This window comes from Bufo bufo, chromosome 5, assembly GCF_905171765.1.
Source record: "Bufo bufo chromosome 5, aBufBuf1.1, whole genome shotgun sequence".
Classification (NCBI taxonomy): Eukaryota; Metazoa; Chordata; class Amphibia; order Anura; family Bufonidae; genus Bufo; species Bufo bufo.
The window spans coordinates 69,369,291-69,385,248 of NC_053393.1; the positions used below are offsets into that span (position 1 = coordinate 69,369,291).

Below are 15,958 nucleotides of genomic sequence, written 5' to 3' on the forward strand. Positions count from 1 at the left end.
TCAAGTCCTTCTTTTGACCCATTTTGCCAAAGGAAAGGAAGTTGCCTAATAATTATGCACACCTGATATAGGGTGTTGATGTCATTAGACCACACCCCTTCTCATTACAGAGATGCACATCACCTAATATGCTTAATTGGTAGTAGGCTTTCGAGCCTATACAGCTTGGAGTAAGACAACATGCATAAAGAGGATGATGTGGTCAAAATACTCATTTGCCTAATAATTCTGCACACAGTGTATATGATGATCTGAAGCGTGGGTCGACAAAGGAGGCCATATCCAGGAGGTCATCAGTTGCAGGGTCTGAGTACTTCTCATTGAAATACTTGAGGATGGCTCTCCATGTCCTTCTTCAGGTCTGTGTCAATGTCATCATCCGCTAGAGCAGTGGTTCTCAACCTTTCTAAAGCCGTGACCCCTTAAAACAGTTCCTCATGTTGTGGTGACCCCCAACCATTACATTTTTTTCCTTGCTACGTCATAACTAATTTTGCTACTGTTATGATGACCCACCAAAAACACGCACAGACACCAATACACCAAATGTTAATTCAAATACACAAGTATTCATTCATAACCACAGAACTTTAGCATAAATACAAAATATTTGTAAATCAAATAAATAACTTTAAAATAAAAAATAAATCATTTGTGCGCACAGTACCCCTCAAATAAATAACTCAGTGGTGCTCACAGTACCCCCCCCCCCCCAAAGAAATAAATAAATCAGTGGTGCTCAGGGTACCCCTCAAATAAATAAATCAGTGGTGCTTCAAGTCCCCCCCAAATAAATAAATCAGCGGGGCTTCAGGTCTCCCCCAAATAAATAAATCAGCGGTGCTTCAGGTCCCCCCCAAATAAATAAATCAATGGTGCTCAGGGTCCCTCAAATAAATAAATCAGCGGTGCTTTAGGTCCCCCCCCCCAACCAAATAAATAAATCAATGGTGCTCAGGGTCCCCCAAATAAATAAATCAGAAGTGCTCAGGGTCCCCCAAATAAATAAATCAGCAGTGCTTCATGTCCCCCCAAATAAATTAAGCCTTGCTCAGCCAAATAATTAAAATAAAATTAGCCAGGCTCAATTAAATCATTGTTGGCAGTGGTGCTCAGCGGCGGTGTCATTAACGAAAAAACTCGGACCTCAGCAGACAGGCGGCCCGACTTACCCGTCCAGACGTCAGGCTCCTTCAAGCACAGGCAGTGATAGGACATCACTTCCTGTGCGCTAGGATAAGGGGCCGCTGCCGTTGTGCGGGCGACCCACAATAGGAAGCCTCAGGCGACCCCCCGGAAAGGGCCGATCGACCCCCAAAGGGGTCGCGACCCCCAGGTTGAGAACCGCTGCGCTAGAGGAAGAACTGTGGTGTTTAGGCCTCTTGCACACAAATGTGTGCGCCCTGTGCACAAACAGCCACCATGGGGCAGCCGCAGTGGATCGCGGACCCATTCACTTTAATGGGACCGCGATCCGGCCGTTCCGCAAAAAGATAGGACATGTTCTATCTTTTTGCGGAACGGAAGTATGGGACAATACTTCCATAGTGCTTCCATAGGATTCCATTCGTGCTTCCATTCTGCGTCTCCGGATTTGCGGACCCATTGAAGTTAATGGGTCCGCATCCGTGATGCGGAATGCACACGGAACGGTGCCTGTGTATTGCGGATCCACAAATGCGGGTTGCAATACGGCCACGGAGCGCACATGTTGGTGTGCATTAAGCCTTAGAAGGTGGAGCACAGGTTTGACATACGACACACTCACATTCTCTTCTCCAGACAGAGCATCTGTGAACTCCAACAGGGGAGTGAGGGTCTTCTTCATAGGTTCTAACACATCAATGTCCTGCCAAGTTGGTACCAGGTGCCTGGTTTTCCTGTCTGCTCTCAGGACCTGTAATATGGCCTTCTCTTGTTCAATCATCTGTTGTCGAGACCCCCATCTTGTTGGTGTTTCAGTGATGAGGTGGTGAGGAGGCAGCTTTAGCTCAGTCTGGGCATTAGCCATTTCTCTCTTCCTTTTCCAAGTGTAAGAAAAGGCACTCACTATTTTCTTGCATTTGCCAATTGCATGTTTAACATGGGCGGCTTTCACACTTTTCTCTCTAAGGACAAAATTGGAAGATATTATTTTGCACAGTCAACCCCTGCATAATGTTAAACTAGTCTAGGACTAAAAGAAACGTTTACCTACCGATGGCGAGGTGGAGCCTGTGGCCGAAGCACTGCAGTCTTGTCCAGCCGTTCATTCCCACTGCTTTCACGATTTTTGCGCCATTGTCGGTAGTTATGCAGACTTGTAAATCTTCTTTAAGTCCCCATGACTCCAGCGCTTCCTTTTAATCCCTGAGATATCAGTTCACCCATATGATCCTCGGGGAAATAAGCTGTCTGTAGGCATCTGCTGCACAACTTCCACTCGTCATTGATGAAGTGGACTGTGAGACTAATGTAGGGCTCCATTGTGTGACTCGACCACAAGTCCGTAGTAGTTACATAGTGTTTTATGCTCCAGAGTTTTCTTCACTTGCTCACGTACTTTGTCATACAGTTTGGGCATTTCAGTTTGGCTAAAGTGCTTGCGGCTAGGTACCTCGTAACGTGGATCGAGTGTATTAATCATGTTCTGAAAGCCACTTTTCTCCACTGTAAGAAACGGCACCATGTCCTTACACAGGTACAGGGTAATGGCATTTGTAATATCAATCCACTGCCGATTTTCTTTTTGTCATAGGGAGTGCTTTTAGAAAATGCTTTTAAAATATTAGTCTGCTGGTGTGTAGGGGCAGGGCCACCTTTTTCTTTCCACTTGACTGACTGGGCGTTTGTGGAGGAGGGCGCAGTTTTTGGCTATCTTCGTATTCCAAAATGTGCTTCGTTTTGTGGTGATAAAAGAAATTTGTTGTATTCCCTATCTTCGCTTTTATTCTCACCCGGCATAGTTTGCAGATTATATTTTTCTGCTCAACATCCGACTACTTAAACCCAAACCAGGTCCATATGACCGACGTCACACTGGTCTTCTTTACGAGCACCTCCTCCTCCTCCCCACGTGTAAGCTCCGTGCTTTCGAGTCGACCAAAATGAGCACAGCTTGATGACATCTAGGGCTGCAGAAAACGATTATTTTAGCAATCGAGTATTAATCGAGTACTCTAATAAGAAAAACCTTCTTAAACTAACATATTGCTTTATAAAAACACTATTTTTATTTATTACAGACTGTGGTATAGCAAATCATCAGCCCCATGCCATTGCCATAATCATCCATGTCCCCTAGCCAGCATCATCAGCCCCATGCCATTGCCATCATCATCCATGTCCCCCAGCCAGCGCCATCAGCCCCATGCCAAAGCCATCCTCCAACCCAACTGCCGCCCCCAGGTAGATACAGGCCCCTGCTAATATACTTACCTTTCCTGCAGTGTGCGCGGCTGGCTGATGGAGTCCACAGGAGACGGACCGCGTCTTCTTCCCAGCATGCACTGGTAGGGACCTGACGTCACACAGCGTGAGCCAGCGCGCTGACAATGTGTGCACCCAAGGCCCTGGCCAGTGCAGCACGATGCCGAGCGCGATAGGGCGATATAGACAAAATCTATACCGTTGCCCAAATTTATATAGTTTATATCTCCCACTCCTACAACATAGATAAATCATCCAATATGGTCCCATTCACACGTCCGCAATTCTGTTCCACATTTTGCGTAATGGAATTGTGGACCCATTAATGCGGCCCGAATGCGGAATTGCGGACCCTCACTTCCGGGTCCGCAATTCCGATCCCGAAAAAAATAGAACATGTCCTATTCTTGTCTGCTATTGAGGACAAGAATAGGCATTTTCTATTAAGTGCCAGTGATGTGCGGTCCGCAAAATGCAGAACGCACATTGCCGGTGTCCGTGTTTTGCGGATCCGCATAACACACACGGACGTGTGAATGGACCCTAACTCTGATTAGACTGGCTGTGCTCATGACAGTTGGCATCATGTGTGCCTCCTCTAGACAGAACGCTTGTCGTGCGGCCGGCTCTGGTAGCCGCTCACCATCCAGTTTGTATTGAATACACTGAACACTGTACTACGCTTTTATTTGCCTCCCGTTTCTTATCAAAAGTTATCTCCTGTCAAAACGAGTTTACTTAATAATTTTAGCTAAACGAAACTTGGCATAAGACATGGCCACAGCTGGACTTCTGGACGGCAACACATTTACTTATTTTGAAACGGTTATCTTTATTTGTATATTGTGTTTCACTATTAAATGTTTACTGACACCATTTTGGCCGCGGTATTATCAAGTTTGGGTCAGGGGAATGACCTGGGAGTTATTTTTAATCATTGGATTTAGACTCCGTTCACACAGGAAGTTTTGCACTAACCCCTTTCATGTCCGGATGGCTTGCTACAAGGTATCAGTTCAGAAAAAATGTATCAATCTGTATATATATATAGAATTGCTTAGACTGGCGACTGCATAAAATACAAACTTAGGGCTTGTTCACACGAACGTGCCGTATTTTGCTGTCCGCAAATTGCGGAACCCGCAAAACACGGATGCCGTCCGTGTGCCTTCCGCAATTTGCGGAACGGACGGCCCTTTATAGAAATGCCTATTCTTGTCCGCCAAACGGACAAGAATAGGACCAGACTCATAATTTTTGCAGGGCCACGAAACGGAGCAACGGATGCGGACAGCACATGGAGTGCTGTCCACATCTTTTGCGGCCCTGTTGAAGTAAATGGGTCCGCACCCGAGCAGCAAAAAAATGCGGCTCTGATGCGGAACCAAAACACGGTCGTGTGAATGAGCCCTTAGGAAAATTTGAGGTTTGACTCTGGGTCAGCCGCAGCTTTATTAAACTACAATTTTTTACAAACTTAAGGGTATTTTCCAGGAGTAGAATATTGATGGCCTTCCCTCAGGATAGGTCATCAATATCTGATTGGTGGGGGTCCAACTCCGCACCCTGACGATCAGCTGATGGAAGAGTGAGCTCTTCGGCCCCCTCACAGCGCACCAAGCACAGCATCGTTGACTGTGCTTGGTATTGCAGCCCAGACCTATTCACATAAATGGGACTGAGCTGCTAATAGGCCATGTGCCGATGAATGTGACGTCACTGGCTTAGGAAGGCACGTCCTGGTCTCTTCAAACAGCTGATCATCGGGAGTGCTGGGAGTCTGACTCCCGTCCACCAGATATTGATGACCCATCCTGAGGATTTTCATCAATATATCAACTGCCGGCAAACCTCTTCAAAGTCCCCATGTGGATTGGTGTATTATTGGCAGAACCGGCTGACAATCTAATGTGTATGCATTGAAAGCACATGCATATTTGGCCAAACTGAACATGTATGTGTATGAGGAAGTCTGGAAAGATAGTTGTCAGCGGACATTTGGCGGACATCTAATGAAATTGTATGGGCACCTCAAAGGGAACCTGTCACCATGAATGCAATGCAAACTACAGGCATCATGTTATAGAGCCGGAAGAGCTGAGCAGACCAATACATAATTTTGTGAGAAAAAATTCTGTATATTATAGTATTGTATTTTATTCAGTGATTCAATCCTATCAGTGATTGACAGCCTTCCCTCTATGAGGAGGAGGTCCTATCAGTGATTGACAGCCTTCCATCTATGAGGAGGAGGTCCTATCAGTGATTGACAGCCTTCCATCTATGAGGAGGAGGTCCTATCAGTGATTGACAGCCTTCCCTCTATGAGGAGGCGGTCCTATCAGTGATTGACATCCTTCCCTCTATGAGGAGGCGGTCCTATCAGTGATTGACAGCCTTCCCTCTATGAGGAGGAGGTCCTATCAGTGATTGACAGCCTTGCCTCTATGAGGAGGCGGTCCTATCAGTGACTGACAGCCTTCTCTCTAAGAGGAGGTCCTATCGGTGATGGACGAAAGGTCTTCCTGGTAACGTTCTTTCCCAGACAGAACTTTTATTCATGAATGATCTTTCTTTGAACGAAAGTCCGACTATCGGACAGAAATATTTAATATGGCCGTTTTCTTTTCAAACCATAATGGTCTGTGGTCGGTCAGCTGAAACGATTGTCCATTCTTAAATTTCACCTGACAAATATATTCGTTTTGGTTGAAATCGTCCGTTTTGATCAACTTTAGACTAATGTGTATGGCCACCGTTTAAAGGGGTTATCCAACCCTATAATGCCCCCCTTCAATGCCCGGGCCCCTCATATAGGTTATACTTATCCGGCACCCGCGTCGCTCCTGATCCCCGAATGGCCACCACTGCATCTCTCTGTCATGCGGATCAAAACATCCAGCAACAGGGGGGGGGGCAGGCAATAGCAGACCATGATGGGGACAAGCCTCCCTAGCATCGCGGGTGACATCAGAGATGCAGTGCGGCGATCAGGAGCTACGCGAGGGCATTATAGGGGTTGGATTACCTCTTTAATTTATGAACAATGGTACATGGTCAACTCGTAGATCTATTGTTTTGGTTGTAGCTTTATTTGTACAGTAACAATCCCGTTATTCCACTGCAGAAATAGATAAGATTCTCACTCACAGATGTGGAGAGGACAAAGAGCAATCTCTTTCTCTTTCTCTTTCTCTCTCTGGAGGAGCGGCACATCCATGTATCTGTGTAGTGCCTAACATCTCCATTGATGGTGGTGCTGAAGAGGTCCACACAGATTACAGCTGAATGCTTGGGGTCGCCATGGTTGGATAATTTATGACTAGTGTTGAGCGAACTTCTGTTTTAAGTTCGGCGTTTAAAGTTCGGCTTCCGGTTAGCGGAGAATCCCGATATGGATTCCGAATTCCGTTGTGGTCCGTGGTAGCGGAATCAATAATCGGCCATTATTGATTCCGCTACCACGGACCACAACGGAATTCGGAATCCATATCGGGATTCTCTGCTAACCGGAAGCCGAACTTTAGACGCCGAACTTAAAACAGAAGTTCGCTCAACACTTTTTATGACCAGTCTGTCGTTGAAGAATCTAACAAAAATTTATTTTTACAAAGGGGGTAAAGGTGGGAACTGCTCAATGACATTGAATGGGCGTACATACATGCATAGGCCTTATGTAGCCTTACATTTTTCAAACTGAATTTAACATGACACAATTTCCTATTTGCAAATAATGGAGAATGATTTTCCCAGCAGAGGTGGCGGCTAATGCAAAGCAATTTCGCAGCTCTATTGTCTCGTCTCTATTGTGTGGGTAGTAGCTTTATTGATGGGGTAACAGTGCCATTGTTCCGCTGCAGAATTAAACCCTTGGGCCAACGTGAAAGATTTATTATTTTAATTCTGAATTCTATTAAATCAGCAGTGAGCCCACCCTTCATTAAGTTCTTCTTGTCTCTCAGTTGGTGCGCTTGGCCCATAATCTCTCTGTTCACAAGATTTCTCTCTATGAATGATGATGACATAATGAAAAGCAGAGGATACAGTATAATAAGGTCCGTCTATAAAAATGTATATCTTTCCCCGAGGAGTAGATTTAGAGGATTCGCTCTTGGCTCTGTCATCTACCTGATATTTCCTGCTGTATTTAATGGGTTGTTTGGTATAGATGGCTTCTTTTTTTATTTGCGCTGTTATACAAATACCAGTCATAGTATAAAGTCCATAGGCGCAGAATTTTACAGATTTATTAATAAAAAATCTACCCCAGCTATGAGATGGAGCAGTGCGGTGTTGGACTTGAGAACCTTGGGCCCGTTGTCCACCATTCTCATTATGCACGGAGGTCAGATCATGAATGCATTCTACTTGGTTATTTTTGAATTGAGAATTATTCCTTGTGGCCTATGATTGGCTTTAAGGAAAACTTGTCATGTTGAAAACGCAGTGCAATCTGCAGTAGGCCAGGTGAGGCGATCGCCTCAGGCAGCACCAAGTAGGGGCAACAGAGGGGCCATGGGCTGAAGGGAAGGGGTTAGGTTAAGAAATTGACATTGTGGAGTCGAGGCGCCCTTTCAGTTTTTCTCTCAGGCAGCAGAAAGGCTAGGTGCACCCCTGATCTGCAGGCATCTTGTTACAGAGCAGGAGGAGCTGAGCAGATTGATTATATAGTGTTGTTGGAAAAGATGCAGTAAAACTTGTATTTGGTTCATTGAAATCTCTGCTCGTTCTATGATTAGGAGTCCAGATGGTGGTCCTATCATGATTCATACAGCCTTCCCTGGATGAGTGTACATACAGAGTGAGTTGTCAATCCCCAAGTAGGAAATTTTTTAGGCATTTGCGCTTGTTTTTAAGTTTTACATTTCCTTATCTATGTTTAAAAAAAATTTAAAAATTTTGCAGTATTCACTGTTCCCACTAATAATAGGCTGACACTTCCGGTTCTATAGACATCAATTCTCAGCAGTCATCACTTTATCATCACTGCCAGGATTCCAATAACAGATATCACTTATAGTCACAATATCACAGCTTAACAGGGGTTGTCTCATCACACCGTTACTATGTTGTGTTATAGAGCAGAAGACCATAAAAACTTGTAACCTGGAGATCATTCCTTGACTTCTATGAGGAAGTGTTGTGGACATGCTCTGTGACCTGTACAGTGGTCATTGTGCAGGGAGGGGAAGTAGTTAAAAGGGTTCTGTCATGTTGCCATTACTAAGGTGAGATGAGACACAGTCCCACCCCCTGCTGGCTGGGAAACAGCACTGTGCTACACTGTTTTACATGGCTCCCATGCCCCGCAATGGGAGCCAATGAAACAGCGAGTGCCTGCGCGCGCCGCTGTTTCCTGGCCAACTGGTGGCCAAGACGGTATCTCATATAGCTTTAATAACGGTGAGATGAGACAACCCCTTTAACTACCTCCCCTCCCTGCGCAATGATCACTGCACACCTGATTGAGCATGCCCACAAAACTTCCTCATAGAAGTCAATATGTAATCTCCAGGTTACCAGTTTCTATGGTCTCCTGCTCTATAACATGGCTGGAGATTGGACTGCATTTTCAATGTGACAGGATCTCTCTTAAATCGGCTTAAAATGAAGTTGTTGTGTGCTGGGCCTTTACGAGGTTTACGGAGGTGTGGGACTCCTGGGCAAGGTCTGGACTGGCGAGTGGCGACGCAATTTTACTGCTGGTCTACTCTTCCCCAGAGATGGGTATCTTCTAACACGTAACGGACCAACCATTGGTAAACCGTGAATGTCTGCTTTCATATATAACGTTATTCCTGGAAGTGCTTCATGTAGATGGTATTCCTCTATAAATGTGTTAGAAACAACCGTGCCACGAATGACATCAATGAAAGCACTCAAGTTTTCTTTCTTCCTTCTCTTCAGTGGAGCAGAACATAGTTATACAATATAACAAGGGGTTGGACGGGATGAGAAAGGCATCGTCGCTTTCTTACAGAAGAGTGTCTCGCTTGTCTATATCTTGCCACGCTTGTATAGGGCTGGTATTGTAGTTCACCTCCATTAAAAAGAATGAGGCTCAGCTGCGATACAGCATTTAATTGGTGGACAGGTGCGGTGCTGGTTTTATGAGAAATCAGACTTGAATTATTAATTCATGGCAAACGCAAATGGTTAATGTTAATTTTGTTTAAAAAAAACATGGTGTGCTTGTTTTTAAAGGGGTTTTCCTATCTGACACAATGGGGGCATATTGCTAGGATATGTCCCTATTGTTTGGTACGTGCAGGTCCCACCTCTGGGACCCGCATCGACACCGAGAACGGAGCCCGGAAAGTGGTGGAGCGCGCACTGCGCATGGCTCAGCTATTTCAGTCTGCCCCATAGAAATGAATGGGAGTGGTGGCCGCGACAAAGGCGTGTGCTCTCTTTTGCTTTTATGGGGACAGTGCTTTGTGGTCCTCCAACCACCACTTTCCCGCTCCGTTCTTGATGTAGGTGCAGGTATTCAGACAATAGGGACATATCCATTGTCTCAGATGGCAATACCGCTTTAAATTTCCCATTTTACTATATATGTTTTAAACAAATTCTAAAAGCAGTTTTCACTCTGGCCACTAATAGGTCGACACTTCTTGTTCCGTAGAGATCAATTCCCAGCTGTCATCTCTATCATCACAGTCAGGATTACAATGACAGATAACACCTATAAAGACCCATATACACATTTATTGCCTGTTGGGTGAACGATCTTTCAGCCGAGAGCTATATGTCCCATCACTCTCCTGCACATACATGGTCAGTGTTGGCCAAACATGTATGTGTATGCAGTGAAGAGGAAGGAGAAAGCTGCTGCCAGACACTTCTAGTGGAGGCTTATCTCCTGGAAGAACAAAATATTAATTTGCCCAATCTCCTTCTCCAGGGGCTCATGGGCCCTGGTGCAAGAGTTGAGCTTGGGCCCCTCTTCCCTCAGTGCTTTGTGGCCATGAGCAGGGAAGCACAGCCTTTGTTCTGCCTGAGGCAAAAATTGAACCCCCCCCCCCCCCATGCTAAATTCTTGACCTAACCCCTCCAGCCAGAGGTGTAACTGGACCCGCATGCACTTTCTATAATACTGATGTCTTCTTATGCACCAAAAGGGTCTTTGGGCCCCCTAAGGCTCCTGGGCCCGGTACCAACTGTTACCTCTGCACCACCTATAGCTACACCCCTGTCATTCTCCGTTGACATCTGTCAGGGAGAGGTCAGGAGAAAGTTCAGGTTCGGGTTCGGCCGAACTTTAGGTCAAAGTTCGGGTTCGGGACCCGAACTTAACCCCGGACCCCATTAAAGTCAATGGGGACCCAAACTTTACTTTATTATTTTTATTATGGTTATAACGGAAAATAATTGCAATCTTAAGACAGAATGTTAAGTAAAAGTAATAAAAAAAAACTCACCTCATCCACTTGTCGCGCAGCAGGTATCCTCTTCTTTATTCTTTCTGCAGGACCTGCAAATGGACCTGCAATGATGTCACCGCACTCCGCACGTGGTGAGCGCGGTGATGTAATCGCAGGTCCTGCTGAATGAAGATAGAAGGACCTGTGGTGACGTCATCGCAGGTTCTTTTGCAGGTCCTGCAGAAAGAAGGTTACCGGCTGCGTGATCAAGTGGATGAGGTGAGTTTATTATTTTTAGCCACTCAATGGCCATTTTATTTAGCATTCTGTCTTGAGAATGCTATTATTTGCCGTTATAACGGAAAATAATTAATAAAATCACCCAAAACCCGAACTTCAGTGAAAAAGTCCGCAAAGTTTGGGTTCACTCAACCCTAGTCAGGAGCTTCCCATACACATTAGACTTTCAGCCGAACCAGTTATTCTTGACAGGTTCAGCCAACAATGCACTAATTTGTATTGGTGCTTTAACTCCTATTTAGATAACATAGGATCCACTAGTCACCATAGGTGATATCGCAGCTTATCTACTCCCTCCTGACCTCTACACAGGACACAGAGCATGCCTCGAAAACTCTCCCATAGAAGTAAATGAGGTCCACTCCAGCATATTGTGTCTATGGCTCATGTGGCTGTCGTAAAGCATCTCCCTAAATGTTGTTAACAGCATCTCAGACAAGATGGCTGCCCCCTTAATCATCTACATAAAATACTATAAAAAACGAGTCATAAAATAATAGCAGATTGAAACAAAAAATATTAATCAGCATCTGGTTTTAATTCTTTTTTTTTTTTATTAGAATTTTTTCAGTATTATAGAAAAACATATAAATCTTAACATTTTTTTCAAACAAAATACCCGCCCAATCCCCACCCATGATGCGTCCTCCCTTCACCACCTCCCCCCCGTAACAGACAGGGGAGAGATGGAGAGGGCTGGAGAAAATGGAGGAAGCTCTAGGGACTCCAGTCTCCCCAAATTCTAAGCCATTTTTTCTCGATATTTCTTTGCTCATACAAAATATGTTCATATCTCATGTTGGTATTTATCAGATTTAGGCCTCTTTCACACTTGCGTTGTAGTGGGGAGCGGGGGAGCGGTATACTTACAGTCCGTGCGGCTCCCGGGGCGCTCCAGAATGACGTCAGGGCGCCCCATGCGCATGGATGACGTGATCACGTCACCCATGCGCGTGGGGCGCCCTGACGTCACTCTGAAGCGCCCCGGGAGCCGCACGGACGGTAAGTATACTGCTCCCCCGCTCCCCACTACACTTTACCATGGCTGCCAGGACTTTAGCATCCCGGCAGCCATGGTAACCATTCAGAAAAAGCTAAGAGTCGGATCCGGTAATGCGCCGAAACGACGTTTAGCTTAAGGCCGGGTCCGGATTAATGCCTTTCAATGGGCATTAATTCCGGATCCGGCCTTGCGGCAAGTGTTCAGGATTTTTGGCCGGAGCAAAAAGCGCAGCATGCTGCGGAATTTTCTCCGGCCAAAAAACGTTCCGGTCCTGAACTGAAGACATCCTGATGCATCCTGAACGGATTACTCTCCATTTAGAATGCATTGGGATAATCCTGATCAGGATTCTTCCGGCATAGAGCCCAGACGACGGAACTCTATGCCGGAAGAAAAGAACGCAAGTGTGAAAGAGCCCTTAACCATGTATTCATACTGGGGGGATCTCGCGCAAACCAAGAACGATCTATTAGTAGTCTGGCAAGAAACATTATCTTGTAGAGAAGATTATTTTTTTTTTATATTGCTGACACCCCACCTTAGCAAGATCACCCAATACCCAACATTCAGCAGTAAAAGGAATCCGCACATTCAGTTTTCCCTCTATGTAATCATGAATAGTCCCCCAATATTGTTTCAGCTCTGCACAGAACCAGAACATATGCAAATAGTCAGCGTCAGGAATATCACACCTCGGGCAGTTGGAATCACTCCTAATACCACATCTCTTAAGCCAAAGAGGAGTAACGTAAAGTCTATGTAAAATCTTAAACGGCACCACCACGTGATTACAATTATGTGAAACCACTTTTAAATCCTGAACTACCTTTTCCCGATCATCCAGGTGGGTCATTGCACATTCGTTTTGCCAGGCCCTCTGTCCTGGAGAACAGGTTTCTACAAATTGTGCTATAATTAAATTTTTATAAAGTTGAGAAATCTTGATCCTATGCTCCAAATTCCCTATCAAATCGTTAAATTGTGTAGAAGTGTGTATTTCAAGCCTATTATTTTTTTTATTACTTACAAGTGCCGATCTTGACTGTAAGTAGCGAAACCATAGTAGTGTCTGCGACTTTTCTCTTTGTGATAATACTGTGAATGAAACTATATCCCATCATTACTTACCACCTGACTGACATATAAAATATTACTTTTTTCCCAGTATTGAGATCAATTCTGGTTTTAATTATTGATACATTTCCTTAAAGTTACGATGGCATCTATTTCTGGTATAACATACACCATGTCCTGCCCCACCATGTCCCCTACCACATACCTATGCTCTACCATGTTGATAGGCTAATATAATAATCCATCCTATACCAGTTCTCTGATGTTGAAATGTGCCCCTATTATTTTCCTTAATATAGTAAAAGACTTGTAGTCTTGGTTCCCAATGAAGCAGCTTTCAACTCCCGGCGGCCATACACCAGTGAGGATGAGGCCTGGAAGACGTACTTGGAAAATCCCTTGACTGCCGCAACAAAGGCGATGATGAGTATAAACGGAGATGAGGACAGCGCTGCCGCTCTTGGCCTCTTGTATGACTACTACAAGGTACGGTTGCTATAATGTTATGTCTTTTTACCATTGAAGCACTTATCTCCGGTCCTGACTGCTCTTATAGAAAATGCTCTCAAAGTTTTTTTTATTTTACTTTAAATTTTATTAAAAGTTGTCCAGCTTTATGAAAAAAAAAATAGACAGCTATAAATGAGCTAAAATGCCAACTTGGCCCATACTCCTCTTTAAAACTGCTGCCTGTCTATGTGCGATGACGAGTCCTACCAGGACATGACCGCTCCAGCCAACCACTGACTGCAGCAATCACGGACATTCATACTAGCATTACCATTGTGGCTAGTGATTGCCGCAGCAGTGGTGTACATCACACCATTGCTTATGTAAAAGAAAACAAGGACACTTTGAAAATGTATCAATAATTTACATAAAATGCATTGTTTTCTAAAGGCCATCTATACATTGCTCAGTTGAGCAAAATATTGTCGTGAGGGAAGCATTCCATCCTCACAATCTCCTTCTCGTCAGTGGAGATGAAGAACTGTATTTATATGCAGCGATCTCCTCCACAGTCTGGGGAGGAGCGATCACTAATGCCATCGCCTGTCCCCATAGAGAATCATTATTTGCTGGCCGTTTAGACCCTACGATCTGCTGCTGGCAAACAATGATTTAGGAGATTTTTTTTTAAAGTGGATTTAATCAATTGAAAATCCTTTAAATTGTGTCTTGTTATTCTTAGGTCCCAAGGGAGAAAAGGTTGTTGCCTGTAAATAAAATTAATGATGTCCATGATGACCAGGACAAAAGGTAAAATGCATTTTTTTATGTGATGGCTCTGGATGTCAATCATAGCGGCTATCCTCACAGCGTTTCTCCCTAGGACCATGCGGCGGTGAAATGAGGGGGCACCCTTGCTTCCCTGGGGGAACACCCTGATTCTGGGGATCCTGCCTGATGGTAGCTGGTGTGTCTATGATGTTAGGTGTTTGAATGGGTTCATGGCAGGGCATGTGGAGTGCAATGGCCAACGTATGGTGTTGGAGACAGAAAACCTGGCCTTTGGTAGAAGAATAAACAACTCTCTTTACATCCAATTATAGCAGTCATAGTTCTGAATGTACATAGTGCTATTCTCTCCAAGATAACAGTGTATGGCTTTAGTCAAGGATGGGACTTATGGCTCTCTTTATATACTATCTTGCTCAAGTCTCTCGCAGTAGAATCTATGGCAGGCACTGCGGGGGACAGAGTTCTAAAGGCATGTCTGGCCACGACGTGTCCAGGTGTGAAGAGTGTCTTAACAGTGTCCCTCACAGCAGCAAAGTCTGAATGGCTCTAGTCGCAGATTACCTTGCTGACTCCAATGCTCGGCCATGCAGATTCCTAGTTCTACTCTTTCTTTCTGTTGATCTTGCAGTAGTTCACACAGAGATCTGTTAGTCTCTGAAACTTAGGCCTAAGAAGAAGGAGTATAAATCACAGCTTCATTTCCCCATCAAACTCTTTCTAGAACTCACTAACTGAGCTGGGGGATGATCATGGATCCCCAGCCAACATCCTGCAAGGGCTGAACAAAGATTGTTAACCCTAGGTGCGCCATCCATACACAGCTATAACAATACATGGTAGAACAAACCAGCTGCAGATACCTCCTGCTCTGGGTTACTGCGCAATCACTTTTTAAGTATTATTCACAAAGTGTAAATTTGGTGCATCTTTTGCACTTTATGAACAACCTTTTGTTAATAGTGCTCATTTTCATATACCAGCAATTGACCTTCAAGACAACGCTAAACTGGTTATTAGCCTCCTTAAACCACCAGACATTGGGATGTAGTCAGGCTCTTCCTGATACGGATTAGATTAGTAGCAGATCCCTAACTGATTTGGTAAAGCCCTGTAAAATAATGCCTAGTATATGAGGAAATAAACCGTAACATATTACGTACCAACTGAATCCAGAGTTGGACTGTCACTTTCCTGCGGATCTGACCATTTCCTGCTCCATCTCCTTATCACTCATTACTAATGATAAAGAAGCTCATAAAACACCTTCAGACTTTTCCGCCTCTTGCAGATAAAGGAAAATATTGCAATATTGTGTCTGTTATGTGCGTAAATGAAGCGGGTGAACAGCTGCAGGAATGCTCACAAGTGTGAACTCAGTCCATAGACAGTGCCGGGCCAGCCGTTAACATTACAGGGATTCTTCTATGGATATTGAGTTCTAGAAAGTCACAAGTATGTCTGTGTATGTATTCTACAGCGGTGTGTGCAGGGGTGTAGCTATAGGAGTAGCAGGGGAAGCGGCTGCTTTTGGGCCCGACCTTAGAAGTGGCCCACCCAGGAGGAG

At 44.7% G+C, this 15,958-nt stretch overlaps 1 protein-coding gene across 1 annotated transcript in view; it reads left to right on the top strand.

The window, feature by feature from the left end:
* The window catches only part of GRHL2 (grainyhead like transcription factor 2), a 90,255-nt gene that overhangs the window by 19,204 nt on the left and 55,093 nt on the right, over window positions 1–15,958 (top strand). The window contains exons 2-3 of the mRNA XM_040432488.1: window positions 13,452–13,638; window positions 14,345–14,412. Coding sequence (XP_040288422.1) covers window positions 13,452–13,638; window positions 14,345–14,412 — 255 coding nt within the window. The remainder of the gene's footprint in view (window positions 1–13,451; window positions 13,639–14,344; window positions 14,413–15,958) is intronic.